This window comes from Oncorhynchus clarkii, unplaced genomic scaffold (assembly GCF_045791955.1).
Source record: "Oncorhynchus clarkii lewisi isolate Uvic-CL-2024 unplaced genomic scaffold, UVic_Ocla_1.0 unplaced_contig_1321_pilon_pilon, whole genome shotgun sequence".
Taxonomy (NCBI): Eukaryota; Metazoa; Chordata; class Actinopteri; order Salmoniformes; family Salmonidae; genus Oncorhynchus; species Oncorhynchus clarkii.
In genome coordinates, this window is record NW_027258082.1 from 80,001 (window position 1) to 105,000 (window position 25,000).

Genomic DNA, 25,000 nt, shown 5'->3' on the forward strand with positions numbered 1-25,000 from the left:
ACAAAGCCAGTGACACTGTCAACACTGGTGGACCAGCAGGTCCTTCCTGCTGTAGATACACCTCCAGTGGATGATGTTTATGTCTGTATCACAGACCACAGCCAATCAGACCACAGCCAATCAGACCACAGCCAATCCATGTGGATCCTCTCCCCTCCTCTCCTCTCCTCTCCCCTTCTCTCCTCTCCTCTCCTCTCCTCCCCACTCCTCTCCCCTTCTCTCCTCTCCTCTCCCCTTCTCTCCTCTCCTCCCCTCTCCTCTCCCCTTCTCTTCTCTCCTCTCCTCTCCCCTCCTCTCCTCTCCTCTCCTCTCCCCTTCTCTCCTCTCCTCTCCTTCCCTCTCCTCTCCTCTCCCCTTCTCTCCTCTCCACTCCTCTTCTCTCCTCTCCTCTCCCCTTCTCTCCCCTCCTCTCCTCTCCCCTTCTCTCCCCTCCTCTCCTCTCCTCTCCCCTTCTCTACTCTCCTCTCCTCTACTCTACTCTACTCTCCCCTCCCCTCCTCTCCTCTCACCTTATCTCCTCTCCTCTCCCCTCTCCCCTTCTCTTCTCTCCTCCCCTCTCCCCTTCTCTCCTCTCCTCTCTCCTCTCCTCTCCCCTTCTCTCCTCTCATCTCCCCTTCTCTTCTCTCCTCTCCTCTCCCCTTCTCTTCACTCCTCTCCCCTTCTCTCCTCTCCTCTCCCCTTCTCTTATCTCCTTTCCCCTTCTCTCCTCTCCTCTACCCTACTCTTCTCTCCTCTCCCCTCCTCTCCCCTTCTCTTCTCTCCTCTCCTCTCCCCTCTTCTCCTCTCCTCTCCTCTCCCCTTCTTTTCTCTCCTCTCCTCTCCTCTCCTCTCCCCTTCTCTTCTCTCCTCTCCTTCCCTCTCCTCTCCTCTCCCCTTCTCTCCCCTTCTCTCCTCTTCTCTCCTCTCCTCTCCTCTCCTCCTCTCCTCTCCTCTCCCCTTCTCTCCTCTCCACTCCTCTTCTCTCCTCTCCTCTCCTCTTCTCTCCTCTCCTCTCCTCTCCCCTTCTCTTCTCTCCTCTCATCTCCCCTTCTCTCCTCTCATAACCTCTCCTCTCCTCCTCTCCTCTCTCCTTCTCTCCTCTCCTCTCCCCTCCTCTCCTCTCCCCTTCTCTCCCCTCCTCTCCTCTCCTCTCCCCTTCTCTACTCTCCTCTCCCCTCCTCTCCTCTCCTCTCCTCTACTCTACTCTCCCTTCCCCTCCCCTCCCCTCCCCTCCCCTCCTCTCCTCTCCCCTTATCTCCTCTCCCCTTCTCTTCTCTCCTCCCCTCTCCCCTTCTCTCCTCTCCTCTCTCCTCTCCTCTCCCCTTCTCTCCTCTCCTCTCCCCTTCTCTCCTCTCCTCTCCCCTTCTCTTCTCTCCTCTCCTCTCCCCTTCTCTTCTCTCCTCTCCCCTTCTCTCCTCTCCTCTCCCCTTCTCTCCTCTCCTCTCCTCTCCTTTCCCCTTCTCTCCTCTCCTCTACCCTACTCTTCTCTCCTCTCCCCTTCTCTCCTCTCCTCTCCTCTCCCCTTCTCTCCTCTCTCCTCTCCCCTTCTCTTCTCTCCTCTCCTCTCCCCTCCCCTCCCCTCCTCTCCTCTCCCCTCCTCTCTTCTCTCCTCTCCTCTCCCCTTCTCTTCTCTCCTCTCCCCTTCTCCTTCTCTCCTCTCCTCCTCCCCTTCTCTCCTCTCCTCTCCTCTTATCTCCTCTCATCTCCCCTTCTCTCCTCTCATAACCTCTCCTCCTCTCCTCTCCCCTTCTCTCCTCTCCTCTCCCCTCCTCTCCTCTCCCCTTCTCTCCCCTTCTCTTCTCTCCTCTCCTCTCCCCTTCTCTTCTCTCCTCTCCCCTTCTCTTCTCTCCTCTCCTCTCCCCTTCTCTCCTCTCCTCTCCTCTCCTCTTATCTCCTCTCATCTCCCCTTCTCTCCTCTCATAACCTCTCCTCCTCTCCTCTCCCCCTCTCTCTCCTCTCCCCTCCTCTCCTCTCCCCTTCTCTTCTCTCCTCTCCCCTTCTCTTCTCTCCTCTCCTCTCCCCTTCTCTCCTCTCCTCTCCTCTCCCCTTCTCTTCTCTCCTCTCCTCTCCCCTTCTCTCCTCTTCTCTCCTCTCATCTCCCCTTCTCTCCTCTTATAACCTCTCCTCCTCTCCTCTCCCCTTCTCTCCTCTCCCCTCCTCTCCTCTCCCCTTCTCTCCCCTTTTCTTCTCTCCTCTCCCCTTCTCTTCTCTCCTCTCCTCTCCCCTTCTCTCCTCTCCTCTCCTCTCCTCTCCTCTCTGCTTAGAATGTCAGAGAGCGTGTGTTCCAAATGGCAGCCTATTTCCTATTGTGGACTACTTTTGACCAGTGAAAAGTAGCGCACTATATAGGGAACAGTGTAATTTAAGATGGAGGAAGATTTGTTTTCCGTGAGCATATTGGATGACTGTCATTTATATTTCATTCACCCAGTTCAATGTGACAGCGATAGGTTTAGGATACTACATGATACTTGAATTTTCCCTGTCATTAGTCCAACATTTGCAAATGTAGTTATTGAGTTATTATATAGTTATTTAGTTATTATATAGTTATTTAGTTATTATGTAGTTATTTATTTATTATATAGTTATTGAGTTATTATATAGTTATTTAGTTATTATATAGTTATTTGGTTATTATATAGTTATTTAGTTATTATATAGTTAGTGAGTTATTATATAGTTATTTAGTTATTATGTCATTATTGAGTTATTATATAGTTATTTAGTTATTATATAGTTATTTAGTTATTATATAGTTATTGAGTTATTATATGGTTATTTAGTTATTATATAGTTATTTAGTTGTTATATAGTTATTTAGTTATTATATAGTTATTTAGTTATTATATAGGTATTTAGTTATTGTATAGTTATTGAGTTATTATTATATAGTTATTGAGTTATTATATAGTTATTTAGTTATTATATAGTTATTTAGTTATTATTTAGTTATTATATAGTTATTGAGTTATTATATAGTTATTGAGTTATTATATAGTTATTGAGTTATTATATAGTTATTGAGTTATTATATAGTTATTATATAGTTATTGAGTTATTATATAGTTATTATATAGTTATCGAGTTATTATATAGTTATTTAGTTATTATATAGTTATTGAGTTATTATATAGTTATTGAGTTATTATATAGTTATTGAGTTATTATATAGTTATTTAGTTAATATATAGTTATTGAGTTATTATATAGTTATTTAGTTATTATATAGTTATTTAGTTATTATATTGTTATTATATAGTTATTTAGTTATTATATAGTTATTTAGTTATTAGATAGTTATTTAGTCATTATATAGTTATTGAGTTATTACATAGTTATTTAGTTATTATATAGTTATTTAGTTATTATATAGTAATTATATAGTTATTTAGTTATTATATAGTTATTTAGTTATTAGATAGTTATCTAGTTATTATATAGTTATTTAGTTATTATATAGTTATTTAGTTATTATATAGTTATTGAGTTATTATATAATTATTATATAGTTATATAGTTATTATATAGTTATATAGTTATTATATAGTTATTTAGTTATTATATAGTTATTGAGTTATTATATAGTTATTGAGTTATTATATAGTTATTGAGTTATTATATAGTTATTTAGTTATTATATAGTTATTATATAGTTATATAGTTATTATATAGTTATTATATAGTTATATAGTTATTATATAGTTATATAGTTATTATATAGTTATTATATAGTTATTATATAGTTGTTTAGTTATTATATAGTTATTATATAGTTATATAGTTATTATATAGTTATTATATAGTTATATAGTTATTATATAGTTATATAGTTATTATATAGTTGTTTAGTTATTATATAGTTATTATATAGTTAAATAGTTATTATATAGTTATTATATAGTTATATAGTTATTATATAGTTATATAGTTATTATATAGTTATTATATAGTTATTATATAGTTGTTTAGTTATTATATAGTTATTATATAGTTATTATATAGTTGTTTAGTTATTATATAGTTATTTAGTTATTATATAGTTATTTAGTTATTATATAGTTATATAGTTATTATATAGTTATTGAGTTATTATATAATTATTTAGTTATTATATAGTTATTTAGTTATTATATAGTTATTTAGTTATTATATAGTTATTATATAGTTATTTAGTTATTATATAATTATTTAGATATGTTTATCCCTGTTTTATTCAGTTTGCTTCCGTTTAAGAAACCTTTTTTTCAACAGAATCGGCAGAATGAATACACCCACGATCACTCGTAAACACAATTCCCTTTCATAGCAGCCACGTTGTATTCCTTCTCGCATCTATCTGTGCGCTCTCCTCCTCTCACCTTGTCCCTTCTCTTGTGGACTTCAATGCACAACACATCAGCTGTATGTGACCGGCAAACCGCTACACACAACCTATTAGCTAAAGTAACGTCATAGTCAGCATAGCTAATAGATCTGACGCGTTAGTAAACCCTCTACAGTCGTGTAGTAATGTTGCAGTGTACAGTCAGTAGGTAGTTAGACCGGGGGGACCCAGTGGCAATAAATGAGTCAAACCAAAAGCTTACCTTGACTTGGAAGAGTTCCAGTGTTGTGTTGGAAAGTCATAGCCAGCTAGCTAACATAGCATCCCTCTGTTATAGCCAGCTAGCTAACATAGCATCTCTCTGTTATAGCCAGCTAGCTAACATAGCATCCCTCTCTTATAGCCAGCTAGCTAACATAGCATCCCTCTGTTATAGCCAGCTATCTAACATAGCATCCCTCTGTTATAGCCAGCTAGCTAACATAGCATCCCTCTATTATAGCCAGCTAGCTAACATAGCATCCCTCTGTTATAGCCAGCTAGCTAACATAGCATCCCTCTGTTATAGCCAGCTAGCTAACATAGCATCCCTCTGTTATAGCCAGCTAGCTAGCATAGCATCCCTCTGTTTGAGCAGTGTGTTTCAGTAGACTATACTAGCTAGCTGCATTTGCTAACTAAGTAAGTGAAACTGAAAAAAAATGACAATCTCTCTCACTCTCTCTTGCTTCTCCTTTATTTTGGAAGAAATTAATTTGTTCATTAACTGTTCAACTATGGTCTTACTCTCTCTTTGAGTCAACTACTCACCATCTGTCTTCAAATGTGGAAAATGGGGAAAATGGGGAAAATGGGGAAAATGGGGAAAGCAAAACATTCACCTTTTGCTGCTATTTCTGTCAAGTCTACACATACAGTTTGATGCACCACAGAACACAGAACCCAGAACCCAGAACACAGAACCCAGAACCCAGAACACAGAACACAGAACACACTGCAGCTGACACTCTGCAACTCAAAGCTGCATGGCCAGCACAGCATTCCGTTGTAAATGAATGTAATTCTGGTGTACCAAAACGCAAAGACTCTGTAGGTGTGATTGAGGCGTTACACTGACATTGCACCTGGCTAGATAGTTATAGCATAGAGCTCAGGAGAAAATGTATTTTTCATGCCTGGGAGCTTGATGTGTGGTTTGTGCTGAAGTGCGCCCCCATGTGGCAGCTATAAGGAATAGCGGGTTATTACTGTAAAACCACATTGATATGTACTGTAGGTCTGAACAGGTTATGTTACTATGTAAGGTGTTTATATAAGACAGTGCCTTGAGCATGAATTAGTCCTTGATTCATTCACAGCAGTTCAAGTCTTATAAAAGATGTGTGATGTAGAGACCACTGCAAAACATGTTTTCACTTCTGCAAGGAGAGACCAGACCAGAACAGACCAGAACAGACCAGACCAGACCAGAACAGACCAGACCAGACCAGAACAGACCAGACCAGACCAGACCAGACCAGACCAGAACAGACCAGACCAGACCAAAACAGACAAGAACAGAACAGACCAGACCAGACCAGAACAGACCAGACCAGACCAGACCAGAACAGACCAGACCAGAACAGACCAGAACAGAACAGACCAGAACAGACCAGAACAGAACAGACCAGAACAGAACAGAACAGACCAGACCAGACCAGAACAGAACAGACCAGAACAGACCAGACCAGACCAGAACAAAACAGACCAGAACAGACCAGGCCAGACCAGACCAGAACAGAACAGACCAGACCAGACCAGAACAGACCAGACCAGAACAGACCAGACCAGAACAGAACAGACCAGAACAGACCAGAACAGACCAGGCCAGACCAGACCAGAACAGACCAGAACAGACCAGATCAGACCAGACCAGAACAGACCAGAACAGACCAGACCAGACCAGAACAGACCAGACCAGAACAGACCAGAACAGACCAGAACAGACCAGAACAGGCCAGGCCAGGCCAGGCCAGACCAGAACAGGCCAGGCCAGGCCAGACCAGACCAGACCAGACCAGAAAAGAACAGAACAGACCAGACCAGAACAGAACAGAACAGACCAGACCAGAACAGACCAGACCAGACCAGACCAGAACAGACAGGACCAGACCAGACCAGAACAGACCAGACCAGAACAGAACAGAACAGACCAGAACAGACCAGAACAGAACAGAACAGACCAGAACAGACAGGACCAGACCAGACCAGACCAGAACAGAACAGACCAGAACAGACAGGACCAGACCAGACCAGACAGGACCAGACCAAAACAGACAGGACCAGACCAGACCAGACCAGAACAGACCAGACCAGACCAGACCAGAACAGACCAGACCAGACCAGACCAGACCAGAACAGAACAGACCAGAACAGACAGGACCAGACCAGACCAGACAGGACCAGACCAGACCAGACCAGAACAGAACAGACCAGAACAGACAGGACCAGACCAGACAGGACCAGACCAGAACAGACAGGACCAGACCAGACCAGAACAGAACAGACCAGACCAGAACAGACCAGACCAGACCAGACCAGAACAGACAGGACCAGACCAGACCAGACCAGAACAGAACAGACCAGACCAGAACAGACCAGACCAGACCAGACCAGAACAGACAGGACCAGACCAGACCAGACCAGACCAGACCAGACTACAATCTGTTGTGATATTTACTGGCATTATTTCAAATAATGACCATTCAATTGTTAGATGCATTTTATTGTTAGGAAATAGATGAGAGCAGATACTTTGACAAAGGGGACCCAGATGATGTCACATTTTATTCTTCATAATCAGCAATGTGGGATTTTCATATTGTTCTCAAAGTTTAGTTTTCACAATCAGTTGCAGATCTGAGAAAGAAGAAGAATCTAACTGAAGACCATTAAGTCATGCGTTTCCTGTATTTCCTCTCACGTCGTCCCAGAGTACAACTGTACGTCATAGAACCAGAAAGAGAAGAAGAACCTGTTTTCTAAGAGAAGAGCAGAAAGCCTGTGAAGCTGGTGAGGTGAGGCCTGGTCATCGAAGACATGGTGTCCTGCTGCAGGGTGACCTCAGACTGCATCTCCTTCCAACTGCAGGGTGACCTCAGACTGTATCTCCTCCTTCCAGCTGCAGGGTGACCTCAGACTGTATCTCCTTCCTGCTGCAGGGTGACCTCAGACTGTATCTCCTTCCTGCTGCAGGGTGACTCAGACTGTATCTCCTTCCTGCTGCAGGGTGACCTCAGACTGTATCTCCTTCCATCTGCAGGGTGACCTCACACTGTATGTCCTTCCAGCTGCAGGGTGACCTCAGACTGTATCTCATTCCAACTGCAGGGTGACCTCAGACTGTATCTCCTCCTTCCAGCTGCAGGGTGACCTCAGACTGTATCTCCTTCCTGCTGCAGGGTGACCTCAGACTGTATCTCCTTCCTGCTGCAGGGTGACTCAGACTGTATCTCCTTCCAGCTGCAGGGTGACCTCAGACTGTATCTCCTTCCATCTGCAGGGTGACCTCACACTGTATGTCCTTCCAGCTGCAGGGTGACCTCAGACTGTATCTCCTCCTTCCAACTGCAGAGTGACACCATTGGAACCCCCTTGTCCTCTCCATCTGTTTCATCACCATCGGTCACAGTCACCATTACATGTCCATTTCTATACAGCGACACTCGGTGTATGTGAAGTAGTAGAGTCCATTAACCGGTGTTCTGAAGATAAGGTCCGTCAGAGGCACAGCTGCAGAGGACGAACAGCAGAGATACTACAGTGCTCATCTTTTCAGATCGATTGTGGCATCCTTTGGTATCAAACACCCAGACTAGTTCATCATTTACTTAATAATTTATGTGTAAAGCAATTAGGTACTCCATGTTCTGATCTTCACAGTTCACACTGCTAATAAATGATAGATAACATTAACTTCAATTTGTCCTGCCAGTAAATCACAGTCAATCCATTAGATAAAAAAATAATAACACGCAATAGGCCTAATCAATTCATAAATATCACACTCGTTTTAATGTAATATAACCTACTTGATCTCTACAGCGTCAGATTTTTTCTCCGTCAGCCTAGGTGTAATTATTACATGATGCCACTGGAGGGCAGTGGTTAGCCTCTATAATAGCCTACTCTGCTGTTGTATTCTATGCTGGGATTCGGGACTGATTGTGGTGACTGTTAGATAAACAGGGAAATGGTTACCATGTCAATTTAACCAGCAGAGGGCGCTGTTAACCCCAAAACAGGAATATTGCTTCATTATAAAATTGCCTTCAATAAATAATTATTTATAATCCGGCTATTTTGACTGTCTGCTCATATAGTCCTGCAAACAAATGCAACCAATCGGGAGAGGTGTAAGGTATGAGATGTGTTTGTGGAGGAGAAACACTAATAGCACTCTAAAACGATTTATCACCCTTAAGGGAATTTGAAAGACATTGAGAATTAGGTGTCCTATTGGGTGACCCAAAAACGTTAATTAATTCATTAATTTTTCTCCACTGAAACCAACGTCAAAGGGGTCAAGCACAGGGAAACTAATGGTCTACAAGGAGACCTATTGCACCCTAGTACACATTCAAACAACATAACACTACAACCTAAGCACTGGATGTATATTGCAGGCAGTCAAGACACTTTACAGGAGGGGAGGGGGGTCGGTCTAGGATGGAAGGCGACCGCGGGCGCGTGAAAAGTTGATGGTTGGGTTGCAGGCCTAGGGGTTTGGGGAAAGATGAAAGGGGCGACGACAGTGGCATTATCATGCAGAGACCGGTCGGAAATCGAGTGGCGTCTCTCTCGCGCCAGTCAAGGCCCTATATATGTCCACTGACTGTCTGGTCTATGGAACGGAGACCAGTAAAGAGGAAAGGAAGACCTGGGGAAATAGCTGGTTAACCTGCTTGGCTCGACCCCTATGCGTCCTGCATGTGCCATGAGCAGAGCTACAATGCTCTTCGTTTATTACATTTTCTGTGAACATAAATGGAAATGTTTCTAGTTTTTTTTTTAAAGATAGGTTTATGACATTCGAATACTATGTTATATTTTTACACAGTGCAAAGTAAAAACTTCCCTTTCCGAGTTTGATGGGTTTTTTTCCGGTTGTTACTGAATTCGATTCGTTTTATTGCTCCTCATAACACGTTTTTATGTTGCTTTATTTGATTTAACCTTTATTTAACTTGGCAAATCAGTTAAGAACAAATTATTATTTTCAGTAACGGCCTACCCCGGCAAAAACCCGGACGACGCTGGGCCAATTGTCCGCTGCCCAATGGGACTCCCAATCACGGCCGGATGTGATGCAGCCTGGAACAATACGTAAACGTGTGCAGCAATGCGCATATGGTTCAACATATCTCTAAAGCCGTATTTGTAGTAGTTCGGCTTTGGACTATTTTATTATCGAGGACTCTGATTTGGGCGACTTTAGAAAGTGGAAGGACTTTAGATCAGAGGTTCCCATTCCAGCATGGCGTTTTACTTTGTCTTTGCGAACATTTGAAATAAGGAAAGCTCGCTTCAACACGCCTTTTCTTTAGAGGAGCTAGTCTTCAGAGCTCAATGTGTGGCCGGCTTTATTTTCTTATTCAAAGGAGGATTAAGGTTTTCGAAGCACTCGCGTTTATTCAAACAAATCATCAAGTCGAAGTAAAAGGGGGATTTAACGCACATGAACTTTGATGGAATTGTGAAATTTTCCAAAACGTTAACTCCATTAATCTCTCTCTTGCACGCACGCATGCACACACACACACACACACACACATACACACACACACACACAGGTATGTCTTACTAACTTGTGAGGACCTTCTGGGTACCAACAATTAATTCCCATTCAAAATCCTATTTTCCCTAACCCCTAAACCTATACCTTAACCCTAAACCTAACCTTAACCCTAAACCTAACCTTAACCCTAAACCTAACCTTAAACCTAACCTTAACCCCTGAACCTAACCTTAACCCTAAACCTAACCCTAAACCTAACCCCTAAACCTAACCCCTAAACCTTACCTTAACCCTAAACCTAACCTTAACCCTAAACCTAACCTAACACCTAAACCTAACCTTAACCCTAAACCTAACCTTAACCCTAAACCTAACCTTAACCCTAAACCTAACCTTAAACCTAACCTTAACCCCTGAACCTAACCTTAACCCTAAACCTAACCTTAACCCTAAACCTAACCCTAAACCTAACCCTAAACCTAACCCCTAAACCTAACCTTAACCATAAACCTAAACTTAACCCTAACCTTAACCCCTGAACCTAACCTTAACCCTAAACCTAACCTTAACCCTAAACCTAACCCTAAACCTAACCCTAAACCTAACCCCTAAACCTAACCTTAACCATAAACCTAAACTTAACCCTAACCTAACCTTAACCCTAAACCTAACCTTAACCCTAAACCTAACCTTAACCCTAAACCTAACCTTAACCCTAACGCCTAAGCCGTTTTACAAGTGAGGACCGGCAAAGGGTTTGCTATTCTTGTGAGGACTTCTGGTACTCACAAGTATAATAAAACGTGTACACACTCACACACACACACACACACACACTCTCACACACACACACACACACACACATGCAGTTTTAAATATGTGTTTGTATTGGTGCCATGTCGTTTATTTTTTTTATACCAATAAAAATAAATGACAATTATATTACAATTATTTAATAGTGCTTAAAAATCCTTATTGTGTTTGTTTAAATTGGGTTCCTCTGGTATTCTAGTGACAGCAGAATGCTCATTGTACACACCGGGAAGGGCTTTGGTGTTGAGATGTTGCTCTTTAGTGCACAACTTGTACAGAATCAGGTCTGAGTCACAAAAATGACTGTTTGCTACGTACACTGTTGTCTCTCTCTCTATTTCAATTCAAGGGTTTCTCTCAATTCACTTCTCTCTCTCTATTTCAATTGCATTGACTCTGTAGTGGTACCCCCGTACTGTATATAGCCTCCACATTGACTCTGTACCGGTACCCCCTGTATATAGCCTCCACATTGACTCGGTACCGGTACCCCGTACTGTATATAGCCTCCACATTGACTCGGTACCGGTACCCCGTACTGTATATAGTCTCCACATTGACTCGGTACCGGTACCCCGTACTGTATATAGCCTCCACATTGACTCGGTACCGGTACCCCGTACTGTATATAGCCTCCACATTGACTCGGTACCGGTACCCCCGTACTGTATATAGCCTCCACATTGACTCGGTACCGGTACCCCGTACTGTATATAGCCTCCACATTGACTCGGTACCGGTACCCCCTGTATATAGTCTCCACATTGACTCGGTACTGGTACCCCCTGTATATAGTCTCCACATTGACTCGGTACCGGTACCCCGTACTGTATATAGCCTCCACATTGACTCGGTACCGGTACCCCGTACTGTATATAGCCTCCACATTGACTCGGTACCGGTACCCCCGTACTGTATATAGCCTCCACATTGACTCGGTACCGGTACCCCCGTACTGTATATAGCCTCCACACATACCCCCTGTATATAGTCTCCACATTGACTCTGTACCGGTACCCCGTACTGTATATAGCCTCCACATTGACTCGGTACCGGTACCCCCTGTATATAGTCTCCACATTGACTCTGTACCGGTACCCCGTACTGTATATAGCCTCCACATTGACTCGGTACCGGTACCCCCGTACTGTATATAGCCCCCACATTGACTCGGTACCGGTACCCCCTGTATATAGTCTCCACATTGACTCGGTACCGGTACCCTCGTACTGTATATAGCCTCCACATTGACTCGGTACCGGTACCCCCGTACTGTATATAGCCTCCACATTGACTCGGTACCGGTACCCCCGGTACCCCGTACTGTATATAGCCTCCACATTGACTCGGTACCGGTACCCCGTACTGTATATAGCCTCCACATTGACTCGGTACCGGTACCCCCGTACTGTATATAGCCTCCACATTGACTCGGTACCGTACCCCTGTACTGTATATAGCCTCCACATTGACTCGGTACCCCCTGTACCGGTACCGGTACCCCGTACTGTATATAGCCTCCACATTGACTCGGTACCGGTACCCCCTGTATATAGTCTCCACATTGACTCTGTACCGGTACCCCGTACTGTATATAGCCTCCACATTGACTCGGTACCGGTACCCCCTGTATATAGTCTCCACATTGACTCTGTACCGGTACCCCGTACTGTATATAGCCTCCACATTGACTCGGTACCGGTACCCCGTACTGTATATAGCCTCCACATTGACTCGGTACCGGTACCCCCGTACTGTATATAGCCTCCACATTGACTCTGTACCGGTACCCCCTGTATATAGCCTCCACATTGACTCGGTACCGGTACCCCGTACTGTATATAGCCTCCACATTGACTCGGTACCCCCGTACTGTATATAGTCTCCACATTGACTCGGTACCGGTACCCCGTACTGTATATAGCCTCCACATTGACTCGGTACCGGTACCCCGTACTGTATATAGCCTCCACATTGACTCGGTACCGGTACCCCCGTACTGTATATAGCCTCCACATTGACTCTGTACCGGTACCCCCTGTATATAGCCTCCACATTGACTCGGTACCGGTACCCCGTACTGTATATAGTCTCCATATAGCCTCCACTGTATATAGTCTCCACATTGACTCGGTACCCCCGTACTGTATATAGCCTCCACATTGACTCTGTACTGGTACCCCCTGTATATAGCCTCCACATTGACTCGGTACCGGTACCCCGTACTGTATATAGTCTCCACATTGACCCCGTACTGTATATAGTCTCCACATTGACTCGGTACCCCCGTACTGTATATAGCCTCCACATTGACTCGGTACTGGTACCCCCTGTATATAGCCTCCACATTGACTCGGTACCGGTACCCCGTACTGTATATAGCCTCCACATTGACTCGGTACCCCCGTACTGTATATAGTCTCCACATTGACTCGGTACCCCGTACTGTATATAGTCTCCACATTGACTCGGTACCGGTACCCCGTACTGTATATAGCCTCCACATTGACTCGGTACCGTACCCCTGTACTGTATATAGCCTCCACATTGACTCGGTACCGGTACCCCGTACTGTATATAGCCTCCACATTGACTCGGTACCGGTACCCCTGTACTGTATATAGCCTCCACATTGACTCGGTACCGGTACCCCCGTACTGTATATAGCCTCCACATTGACTCGGTACCGGTACCCCCGTACTGTATATAGCCTCCACATTGACGGTCTGTATATAGTACCGGTACCGGTACCCCGTACTGTATATAGCCTCCACATTGACTCGGTACCGGTACCCCCGTACTGTATATAGCCTCCACATTGACTCGGTACCGGTACCCCGTACTGTATATAGCCTATATAGTATATAGCCTCCACATTGACTCGGTACCGGTACCCCGTACTGTATATAGCCTCCACATTGACTCGGTACCCCCTGTAGCCTCCCCTCGGTACCCCCTGTATATAGCCTCCACATTGACTCGGTACCGGTACCCCGTACTGTATATAGCCTCCACATTGACTCGGTACCCCCTGTATATAGCCTCCACATTGACTCGGTACCCCCTGTATATAGCCTCCACATTGACTCGGTACCGGTACCCCGTACTGTATATAGCCTCCACATTGACTCGGTACCGGTACCCCCGTACTGTATATAGCCTCCACATTGACTCGGTACCGGTACCCCCTGTATATAGCCTCCACATTGACTTGGTACCCCGTACTGTATATAGCCTCCACATTGACTCGGTACCGGTACCCCGTACTGTATATAGCCTCCACATTGACTCGGTACCGGTACCCTGTACTGTATATAGCCTCCACATTGACTCGGTACCGGTACCCCGTACTGTATATAGCCTCCACATTGACTCGGTACCGGTACCCCGTACTGTATATAGCCTCCACATTGACTCGATACCGGTACCCCCGTACTGTATATAGCCTCCACATTGACTCGGTACCGGTACCCCTGTACTGTATATAGCCTCCACATTGACTCGGTACCGGTACCCCGTACTGTATATAGCCTCCACATTGACTCGGTACCGGTACCCCGTACTGTATATAGCCTCGTTATTGTTACTTTATTCTGTTGTGTTTTTATTACTTTAGTTTGTTTCGTAAATGTTTTCTTAAACATTATTTTCTTAAAACGGCATCGTTGGTTAAGGGCTTGTAAGTAAGCATTTAAACGGTAAACACATGTTGTATTCAGCATTTAACGGTAAACACATGTTGTATTCAGCATTTCACGGTAAACACATTCAGCATTTGTATTCAGCATTTCACGGTAAACACATGTTGTATTCGGCGCATGTGACAAATACAATTTGATTTGACATGAACCGTGTTCCCCGCGGGCGTCCGTCCCTCCCCTTGCCCGTAAAACAAGGGGGAGAAGAGGGGGAGGGGGAGTGAGGGTGGGATGAGGAGAAGAGGGGATGAGAGGGGTGGGATGAGGAGAGGCAGTCAGTGTTTAGAATGTAAACTTACAAAGTAGATCAGATCGAGGGAAGGAATGAACACTTGTTCAAATGTTTTCATAAATAGCCGTGTATTTTTAATCTTCTGGGAAATACCAGTATGAGACATGCATCTTATCGGATCAACAACATTAACCAACGTCATCTAAACTTTTCATGGACTGTGTTTTTTTATTTAACTTTAGTCTTCATCAGAACGCACATCTGATGTCTCCTTACTAAACGCATCTTAGCCTATAGATCCTAATGCGTAAAATCAGGTTTTCTTCCTTGTACACATTTTACGCACGACTGGGAATTCGGATTAGGCGTTCCGAACAGAGTTTAGACAAAGCTACAAGTCAATAAAGTCATGGGGACAATGCGCAGGACACCTTATCTCCACGGAATCGGATATTGACTCTTGGTTGTCTCGGCATCGTCATCTCTGTGAACCCAGAACCCCCCCGCAGCGGATTACAGAGGTTGTTTTTTGATCCGTCTTTTTCACAGAGGGGCACTTCTTCCCCGTTTTGGTGTTTGTTGGCGGTGATGGTGGCGCAAGGGGTCATGGAGACCAGGACCAGCCGGAGACCGTGCAGCAGCGCCCAGCAACACTTACTGCTGGCGGTCGCTCTCATCGCATGCAGCTCGCAACTACTGGTGGACGCCAACTCCTGGTTGTAAGTTGAACTTTTTCTTATGTCAAATTAACTCTGTACAGTTTCTATATCGCTGCGTACTTTAGTTCATGCGCAGTTGATCCATTAATTTACAGATGGTGGGTTTTGTGATTGGGGTTTGAGAGAGCGTCCGTGTGTTGTTTTGTGTTGTGGTGTCGTGTGTTCTGTTGTGTCGTGGAGGAGACCAGTAGAAGAACAAATGTGGTGACTTTGTCACAATATTTACCCATGCTACGCACAAATGGCCAAGCTGTTTGTGGAATGGGGGGAAACAGGAGAACTCCGCAGAGTGGAACACCGCATCTTGACCTTGTGCGGAGAGCTGCCAAACGTTCCACTCTGATGGAGAACATTCCAATCATATTCCTCATCATTTGACATCGCTACAGCACATCATTATTTCATTACCGATGCGATATTTACCTGTCTTTATTTCCACAGTAGAATAGACTATATGTTTTCCTTTATATTTATTATTTGGGGATTTAATTCATGCATATTTTCCATTATTGCCAATTGTACCGCTTTTTATGACATATTGAAACGGAGAATCTTTGACTGAAGCCATATAGGCTCAAATGCCTCATCCACACACTATAATACACGTTTATTTTCTCAACACTGTATATAACTACCCACCGCCTATTTCCCATCCGTGCATGCAGGTCGTTAGCGATGAACCCTATCCAGAGACCGGAGATGTACATCATCGGGGCCCAGCCTCTGTGCAGCCAGCTGACGGGACTCTCCCAGGGGCAGAGGAAGCTGTGCCAGCTCTACCAGGACCATATGGTCTACATTGGCGAGGGGGCCAAGACGGGCATCAATGAATGTCAATACCAGTTCAGACAGCGGCGGTGGAACTGTAGCACCGTGGATAATGCATCCGTGTTCGGACGCGTCATGCAGATAGGTGAGCCAGTCACATGGTGGGATTGGGATACAGGCTAGCTCTGGTTCAGGGCGTTAGTGACCGTTTATTTCACTAACGGTTAGTTAATAAGGAACGCGCACGAATGCGCTGGACCAGAGCTAATGAGTGATAGGCCAATGCGGCGGTAGGTGATGACACATGTTTATGTTTACATTTTGAATTCCCATTGTAAACGTAGAATTAGTGCACTTTAGAGGCAACGCGGATAACTGTACCTGTATTCTTGAACGTGCTTTTGTATCAGTTCAACTATTAGATAGTGGAACCTTATAACAAACTTAATGTTTCCAAATAAAAAATCGTTGCGCTTAATTGTCAGTCAGATTTCTCTCGACAATTGAGTGTTAGTTCCGTTCTGTAGTTAGAGGAGGTGTAGGCTAGAGATCGCGATGTCCAGTAGCCCATAGCTTCTCTATTCTCCCTCTGATGCAGCAGTATCCCCCTCCGACGGCCAGTCAGGCCGGCGGACCGATCCCCTCCCTCTCCCTCGCCGTTCCCAAAACAGCAAAGGAGTTGTTTGCAGTCAATCGCGAGAGTTTTATTGAGGTGTTAGCCTGCTATTGTCCACGGCCTCCTTTTGAAATGCAATCAAGGGTGACACGGACTCGGCAGATCCGGGCTGCTATTTGAAGTATCGGTTCTATGGGCCAATAAAAGTCCTCGTCTTTATCGCGCGCTCCGGCTCCTGTCGCCTGGCTCACATGTAACCTACACATTCTGTTTTTAAGAGAACTCATAATTACAACTTTTTGACACGTGACGTTTCTGTTATAACAGTGCCAGGAATCAGGATAGCCAGTCTTAAATGCGGAGTTGCGGTTTACATGGAATAAAAAAATATATATGTTTATCTTACTGACAGACATTGGCATTGTAAACTGATGCCCTCTTTCTTGGTTGGACAAAGTGGCATTCACAGGCGAATTACTTCCAAAGATATGTCATTATAGGCTATGACTACATATATATATTTTTAAATATCAAACTCACGAATTATTTAAGCATTTCCAAATCATAAAACGTCAACAGAATATATTTTTCATTGTTTACGTTCCCCAAAACACATTTGGAGAGAGAGTGCCAGCTGCCAAGGTTACGTTTATTTGCTTGTATAGAGAGTCCTAGGCCCACCAAGGCTACGATGCTGAAGTATGTGAAACCTTGAGATCTGCATTCCAGATGGTATGTCCATCCAATGGAAAACCTGTCAGGTAACACCCAATGATTTATATATACACAAGATGTCAAGTAGGGGGCGTTGTGTTGAAGCCGCAGTGCCTCCATCTTGGAACTCCCCCAGTTGTAATTTTTTTTATTATTTTACAGACACAATAAAGCATACTTGTAAATTATATTATGTGAGCTAAACATACAATAAAATAAAAATAAAAATATATATATATATAATTATATATTTTCTGTTTCAAATATTTTTTATTCAACACACACAGAATGGTGTACAGGTACAAGACAGGTATACAATTCTTATCTAAACATAAAAGAGCAGACAGGAACAACAAGACCCAGAGTTCTGGGTGCAAAACAAATAATACAAAACACGACATACAAAACTATTTTATATATAGGGATACTAATGTTACTTGAATACATGTTATTTTGTCCTTAAAATGTTTGATTAAAATACTGCAGAATTCCATTTGTTCCTATGGAGGACTGATTCTACTGGGGAGTGGCAATATGGCCGACAGGTGGCTTCAAAGCCTCTCAATGGCCAATACATAGCATCGACAATCCAAGGTTTATATACATCATTGGTAACACCTGCACAGCAGATGGGGGGAGAGAGAGAGATTTTCCCATGCCAATAAGCCCTTTGAATTGAATTGAGAGAGACAGAGAGAGAGTGTGAGAGACAGACAGAGAGAGAGAGAGAGAGAGAGAGAGAGAGAGACCCCACAGTAACAGACCCCACAGAGCCCAAGTACAGCAACACAATTAGACCCAACCAAATCATGAGAAAATAAAAAGATAATTACTTGACACATTGGAAAGAATTAACAAAAAAACTGAGCAAACTAGAATGCTATTTGGCCCTAAACAGAGAGTACACAGCGGCAGAATACCTGACCACTGTGACTGACCCAAACTTAAGGAAAGCTTGTACAGACTCAGTGAGTATAGCCTTGCTATTGAGAAAGGCCACCGTAGGTAGACATGGCTCTCAAGAGGAGACAGGCTATGTGCTCACTGCCTACAAAATGAGGTGGAAACTAAGCTGCACTTCCTAACCTCCTGACAAATGTATGACCATATTAGAGACACATATTTCCCTCAGATTACACAGATCCACAAAGAATTTGAAAACAATCGCGATTTTAATAAACTCCCATATCTACTGGGTGAAATACCACAGTGTGCATCCCAGCAGCAAGATCTGTGACCTGTTGCCACAAGAAAAGGTCAACCAGTGAAGAACAAACACCATTGTAAATACAACCCATATTTATGTTTATTTATTTTCCATGTTGTACTTTAACCATTTGCACATTGTTACAACACTGTATATATATATATATAATATGACATTTGTAATGTCTTTATTCTTTTGTAACTTCTGTGAGTGTCATGTTTACTGTTAATTTTTATTGTTTATTTCACTTTTGTATATTACCTACCTCACTTGCTTTGGCAATGTTAACACATGTTTCCCATGCCAATAAAGCCCCTTGAATTGAATTGAGAGAGAGAAAGAGAGAGAGAGAGAGAGAGAGAGAGAGAGAGAGAGACAGAGAGAGAGAGAGAAGCAAGAGAGAGAGAAGAGAGAAGGGAGATACAGAGCGAGAGAGAGAAGAGAGAGAGAGCAATAATATAAACCTCTCACCTTTGTGGCTGCAGTCAACCCTCGCAGCTCATGTCGTTGTTCGGCTACTCTCTGTCTCTCACATCTAGAATCTGTCCACAAGAGAAGTGCTTTTTTCTCTCCGTAGTAAGTTTATAAGATCTTGTAGAGTCCACTCTATCCCATGTCACAAATTACCCGTCAAAGGTCTATAATACATTCAGAGTGGTTGTGTGTTTACCTAGTATCTGGTAGCGGAAGACATTCACTAGCTAATTAAAACAGCCTGCCTCCTTGTTGTTCCCCCCCCCCCCCCCCCTCTCTCTCTCTCTCTCTCTCTCTCTCTCTCTCTCTCTCTCTCTCTCTCTCTCTCTCTCATTCATCTTTCTCTCTCTCTCTCTCTCTCTCTCTCTCTCTCTCTCTCTCTCTCTCTCTCTCTCTCTCTCTCAGTCATCTTTCTCTCTCTCCAACCCTCTATGTGCTCCTTTAGCCAGGCCAGCCAGGGCCCCCAGCTCCTTCATCTCCTGACGCCAGGCCTTATTGTCTATTGTCCCCTGTAGTCACACATCAATAGCAGAGACCATGGTTAACTGGCCAGCTTAAAGCGCTAGCTAACCAAACCCAAGTGCCATTGTGTGTGTGTGCGTGTGTGTGTGTGTGTGTGTGTGTGTGTGTGTGTGTGTGTGTGTGTGTGTGTGTGTGTGTGTGTGTGTGTGTGTGTGTGTGTGTGTGTGTGTGTGTGTGTGTGTATGTGTGTGTGAGTGAGTGAGTGAGTGAGTGAGTGAGTGAGTGAGTGAGTGAGTGAGTGAGTGAGTGAGTGAGTGGAAGTGTGTGTGTGTGTGTACTTGGGAAAAATAAAGTTGAAGAACATCTTGGACCTTCTACCATTGTATGCTAACCGCCTTGTGTGTGTTTTTCTCTGTGTGTGTGTGTGTTTGTGTGTGTGTCCATCCGACAGGTAGCAGGGAGACAGCCTTCACCTATGCCATCAGTGCAGCAGGCGTGGTGAACGCGGTGAGCAGGGCGTGTCGGGAAGGAGAACTCTCCACCTGCGGATGCAGCCGCGCCGCTCGACCCCGTGACCTACCGCGCGATTGGCTGTGGGGTGGCTGTGGCGACAACGTCAACTATGGCTACCGTTTCGCCCGGGAGTTTGTGGACGCGCGGGAGAGAGAGAAGAACTACCCTCGAGGCTCCATAGAACACACTAGAACACTGATGAACCTACAGAACAACGAAGCAGGGAGACAGGTGAGGAACTGGGATGCACACACACACACACACACACACACACACACACATATATATGTTGTTATTAGTCTCTGTTCATGGTGTGAACTACATACATGTTGTTATTAGTCTCTGTTTATGGTGTGAACTACATACATGTTGTTATTAGTCTCTGTTCATGGTGTGGACTACATACATGTTATTAGTCTCTGTTCATGGTGTGAACTACATACATGTTATTAGTCTCTGTTTATGGTGTGAACTACATACATATATGTTGTTGTTATTAGTCTCTGTTCATGGTGTGGACTACATACATGTTATTAGTCTCTGTTCATGGTGTGAACTACATACATGTTGTTATTAGTCTCTGTTCATGGTGTGAACTACATACATGTTGTTGTTATTAGTCTCTGTTCATGGTGTGGACTACATACATGTTATTAGTCTCTGTTCATGGTGTGAACTACATACATGTTGTTATTAGTCTCTGTTCATGGTGTGAACTACATACATGTTGTTATTAGTCTCTGTTCATGGTGTGAACTACATACACATGTTGTTATTAGTCTCTGTTCATGGTGTGAACTACATACATGTTGTTATTAGTCTCTGTTCATGGTGTGAACTACATACATGTTGTTGTTATTAGTCTCTGTTCATGGTGTGAACTACATACATGTTGTTGTTATTAGTCTCTGTTCATGGTGTGAACTACATACATGTTGTTGTTATTAGTCTCTGTTCATGGTGTGAACTACATACATGTTGTTGTTATTAGTCTCTGTTCATGGTGTGAACTACATACATGTTGTTATTAGTCTCTGTTCATGGTGTGAACTACATACATGTTGTTATTAGTCTCTGTTCATGGTGTGAACTACATACATGTTGTTGTTATTAGTCTCTGTTCATGGTGTGAACTACATACATGTTGTTATTAGTCTCTGTTCATGGTGTGAACTACATACATGTTGTTGTTATTAGTCTCTGTTCATGGTGTGAACTACATACATGTTGTTATTAGTCTCTGTTCATGGTGTGAACTACATACATGTTGTTATTAGTCTCTGTTCATGGTGTGAACTACATACATGTTGTTATTAGTCTCTGTTCATGGTGTGAACTACATACATGTTGTTGTTATTAGTCTCTGTTCATGGTGTGACTACATACATGTTATAGTCTCTGTTCATGGTGTGAACTACATATATTGTTATTAGTCTCTGTTCATGGTGTGAACTACATACATGTTGTTATTAGTCTCTGTTCATGGTGTGAACTACATACATGTTGTTATTAGTCTCTGTTCATGGTGTGAACTACATACATGTTGTTGTTATTAGTCTCTGTTCATGGTGTGAACTACATACATGTTGTTATTAGTCTCTGTTCATGGTGTGAACTACATACATGTTGTTATTAGTCTCTGTTCATGGTGTGAACTACATACATGTTGTTATTAGTCTCTGTTCATGGTGTGAACTACATACATGTTGTTGTTATTAGTCTCTGTTCATGGTGTGAACTACATACATGTTGTTATTAGTCTCTGTTCATGGTGTGAACTACATACATGTTGTTGTTGTTAGTCTCTGTTCATGGTGTGAACTACATACATGTTGTTGTTATTAGTCTCTGTTCATGGTGTGGACTACATACATGTTGTTATTAGTCTCTGTTCATGGTGTGAACTACATACATGTTGTTGTTGTTAGTCTCTGTTCATGGTGTGAACTACATACATGTTGTTATTAGTCTCTGTTCATGGTGTGAACTACATACATGTTGTTATTAGTCTCTGTTCATGGTGTGAACTACATACATGTTGTTGTTAGTCTCTGTTCATGGTGTGATCTACATACATGTTGTTATTATTAGTCTCTGTTCATGGTGTGGACTACATACATGTTATTAGTCTCTGTTCATGGTGTGAACTACATATATGTGGTTATTAGTCTCTGTTCATGGTGTGAACTACATATATGTTGTTATTAGTCTCTGTTCATGGTGTGAACTACATACATGTTGTTATTAGTCTCTGTTCATGGTGTGAACTACATACATGTTGTTATTAGTCTCTGTTCATGGTGTGATCTACATATATGTTGTTGTTATTAGTCTCTGTTCATGGTGTGGACTACATACATGTTATTAGTCTCTGTTCATGGTGTGAACTACATATATGTGGTTATTAGTCTCTGTTCATGGTGTGAACTACATATATGTTGTTATTAGTCTCTGTTCATGGTGTGAACTACATACATGTTGTTATTAGTCTCTGTTCATGGTGTGAACTACATACATGTTGTTGTTATTAGTCTCTGTTCATGGTGTGGACTACATACATGTTATTAGTCTCTGTTCATGGTGTGAACTACATACATGTTGTTATTAGTCTCTGTTCATGGTGTGAACTACATACATGTTGTTATTAGTCTCTGTTCATGGTGTGAACTACATACATGTTGTTGTTATTAGTCTCTGTTCATGGTGTGAACTACATACATGTTGTTGTTGTTAGTCTCTGTTCATGGTGTGAACTACATATATGTTGTTGTTATTAGTCTCTGTTCATGGTGTGGACTACATACATGTTATTAGTCTCTGTTCATGGTGTGAACTACATACATGTTGTTGTTGTTAGTCTCTGTTCATGGTGTGAACTACATACATGTTATTAGTCTCTGTTCATGGTGTGAACTACATACATGTTGTTATTAGTCTCTGTTCATGGTGTGAACTACATACATGTTGTTATTAGTCTCTGTTCATGGTGTGAACTACATACATGTTGTTATTAGTCTCTGTTCATGGTGTGAACTACATACATGTTGTTGTTAGTCTCTGTTCATGGTGTGAACTACATACATGTTGTTATTAGTCTCTGTTCATGGTGTGAACTACATACATGTTGTTATTAGTCTCTGTTCATGGTGTGAACTACATACATGTTGTTGTTAGTCTCTGTTCATGGTGTGAACTACATACATGTTGTTGTTATTAGTCTCTGTTCATGGTGTGAACTACATACATGTTGTTATTAGTCTCTGTTCATGGTGTGAACTACATACATGTTGTTATTAGTCTCTGTTCATGGTGTGAACTACATACATGTTGTTGTTATTAGTCTCTGTTCATGGTGTGAACTACATACATGTTGTTATTAGTCTCTGTTCATGGTGTGAACTACATACATGTTGTTATTAGTCTCTGTTCATGGTGTGAACTACATACATGTTGTTATTAGTCTCTGTTCATGGTGTGAACTACATACATGTTGTTATTATTAGTCTCAGTTCATGGTGTGAACTACATATACACCACCTTTCAAAAGTTTGGGGTCACTTAAAACAAAAGCATGTTTTTTGTCCATTAAAATGACATTAAATTGATCAGAAATACAGTGTAGACATTGTTCATGTTGTAAATGACTATTGTAGCTGGAAACGGCTAATTTTTAATGTAATATCTACATAGGTGTACAGAGGCCCATTATCAGCAACCATCACAACTGTGATCCAATGGCACGTTGTGTTAGCTAATCCAAGTTCATCATTTTAAAAGGCTAATTGATCATTAGAAAACAATTTTGCAATTATGTTAGCACAGCTGAAAACTGTTGTTTTGATTAAAGAAGCTATAAAACTGGGCTTCTTTAGACTAGTTGAGTATCTGGAGCATCAGCATTTGTGGGTTCAATTACAGGCTCAAAATGGCCAGAAACAAAGACCTTTCTTCAGAAACCCATCAGTCCATACTTGAGAAATGAAGGTTATTCCATGCAATAAATTGCCAAGAAACTGAAGATCTTGTACAATGCTGTGTAGTACTCCCTTCACAGAACAGAGCAAACTGGCTCTAACCAGAATAGAAAGAGGAGTGGGAGATCCCGGTGCACAACTGAGCAAGAGGACGAGTACAGTAGAGTGTCTAGTTTGCGAAACAGTCCTCAACTGGCAGTTTCATTAAATAGTACCCGCAAAACACCAGTCTCAACGTCAACAGTGAAGAGGCGACTCCGGGATGCTGGCCTTCTAGTCAGAGTTCCTCTGTCCAGTCTCAACGTCAACAGTGAAGAGGCGACTCCGGGATGCTGGCCTTCTAGGCAGAGTTCCTCTGTCCAGTCTCAACGTCAACAGTGAAGAGGTGACTCCGGGATGCTGGCCTTCTAGGCAGAGTTCCTCTGTCCGGTGTCTGTGTTCTTTTGCCCATCTTAATCTTTTATTTTTTTGGCCAGTCTGAGATATGGCTTTTTCATTGTAACTCTGCCTAGAAGGCTAGCATCCCGGAGACGCCTCTTCACTGTTGACTTTGAGACTGGTGTTCTTCAGGTGCAGTCGAAAGATCATCAAGCTCTTTGATGAAACGGGCTCTCATGAGGAGCGCCACAGGAGAGGAAGACCCAGAGTTACCTCCGCTGCAGAGAATAAGTTCATCACAAATTGCAGTCCAAATAAATGCTTCACAGAGTTCAAGTAACAGACACATC

General features: G+C 42.9%; 1 protein-coding gene across 1 annotated transcript in view; it reads left to right on the top strand.

The window, feature by feature from the left end:
• LOC139395244 (protein Wnt-5b) overlaps window positions 1–25,000 on the top strand; it is an 87,776-nt gene that overhangs the window by 40,995 nt on the left and 21,781 nt on the right. Inside the window, exons 2-4 of the mRNA XM_071142891.1 lie at window positions 15,375–15,544; window positions 16,210–16,457; window positions 20,237–20,529. Of these exons, the coding sequence (XP_070998992.1) occupies window positions 15,414–15,544; window positions 16,210–16,457; window positions 20,237–20,529 (672 nt within the window). The 5' untranslated portion in view covers window positions 15,375–15,413. The remainder of the gene's footprint in view (window positions 1–15,374; window positions 15,545–16,209; window positions 16,458–20,236; window positions 20,530–25,000) is intronic.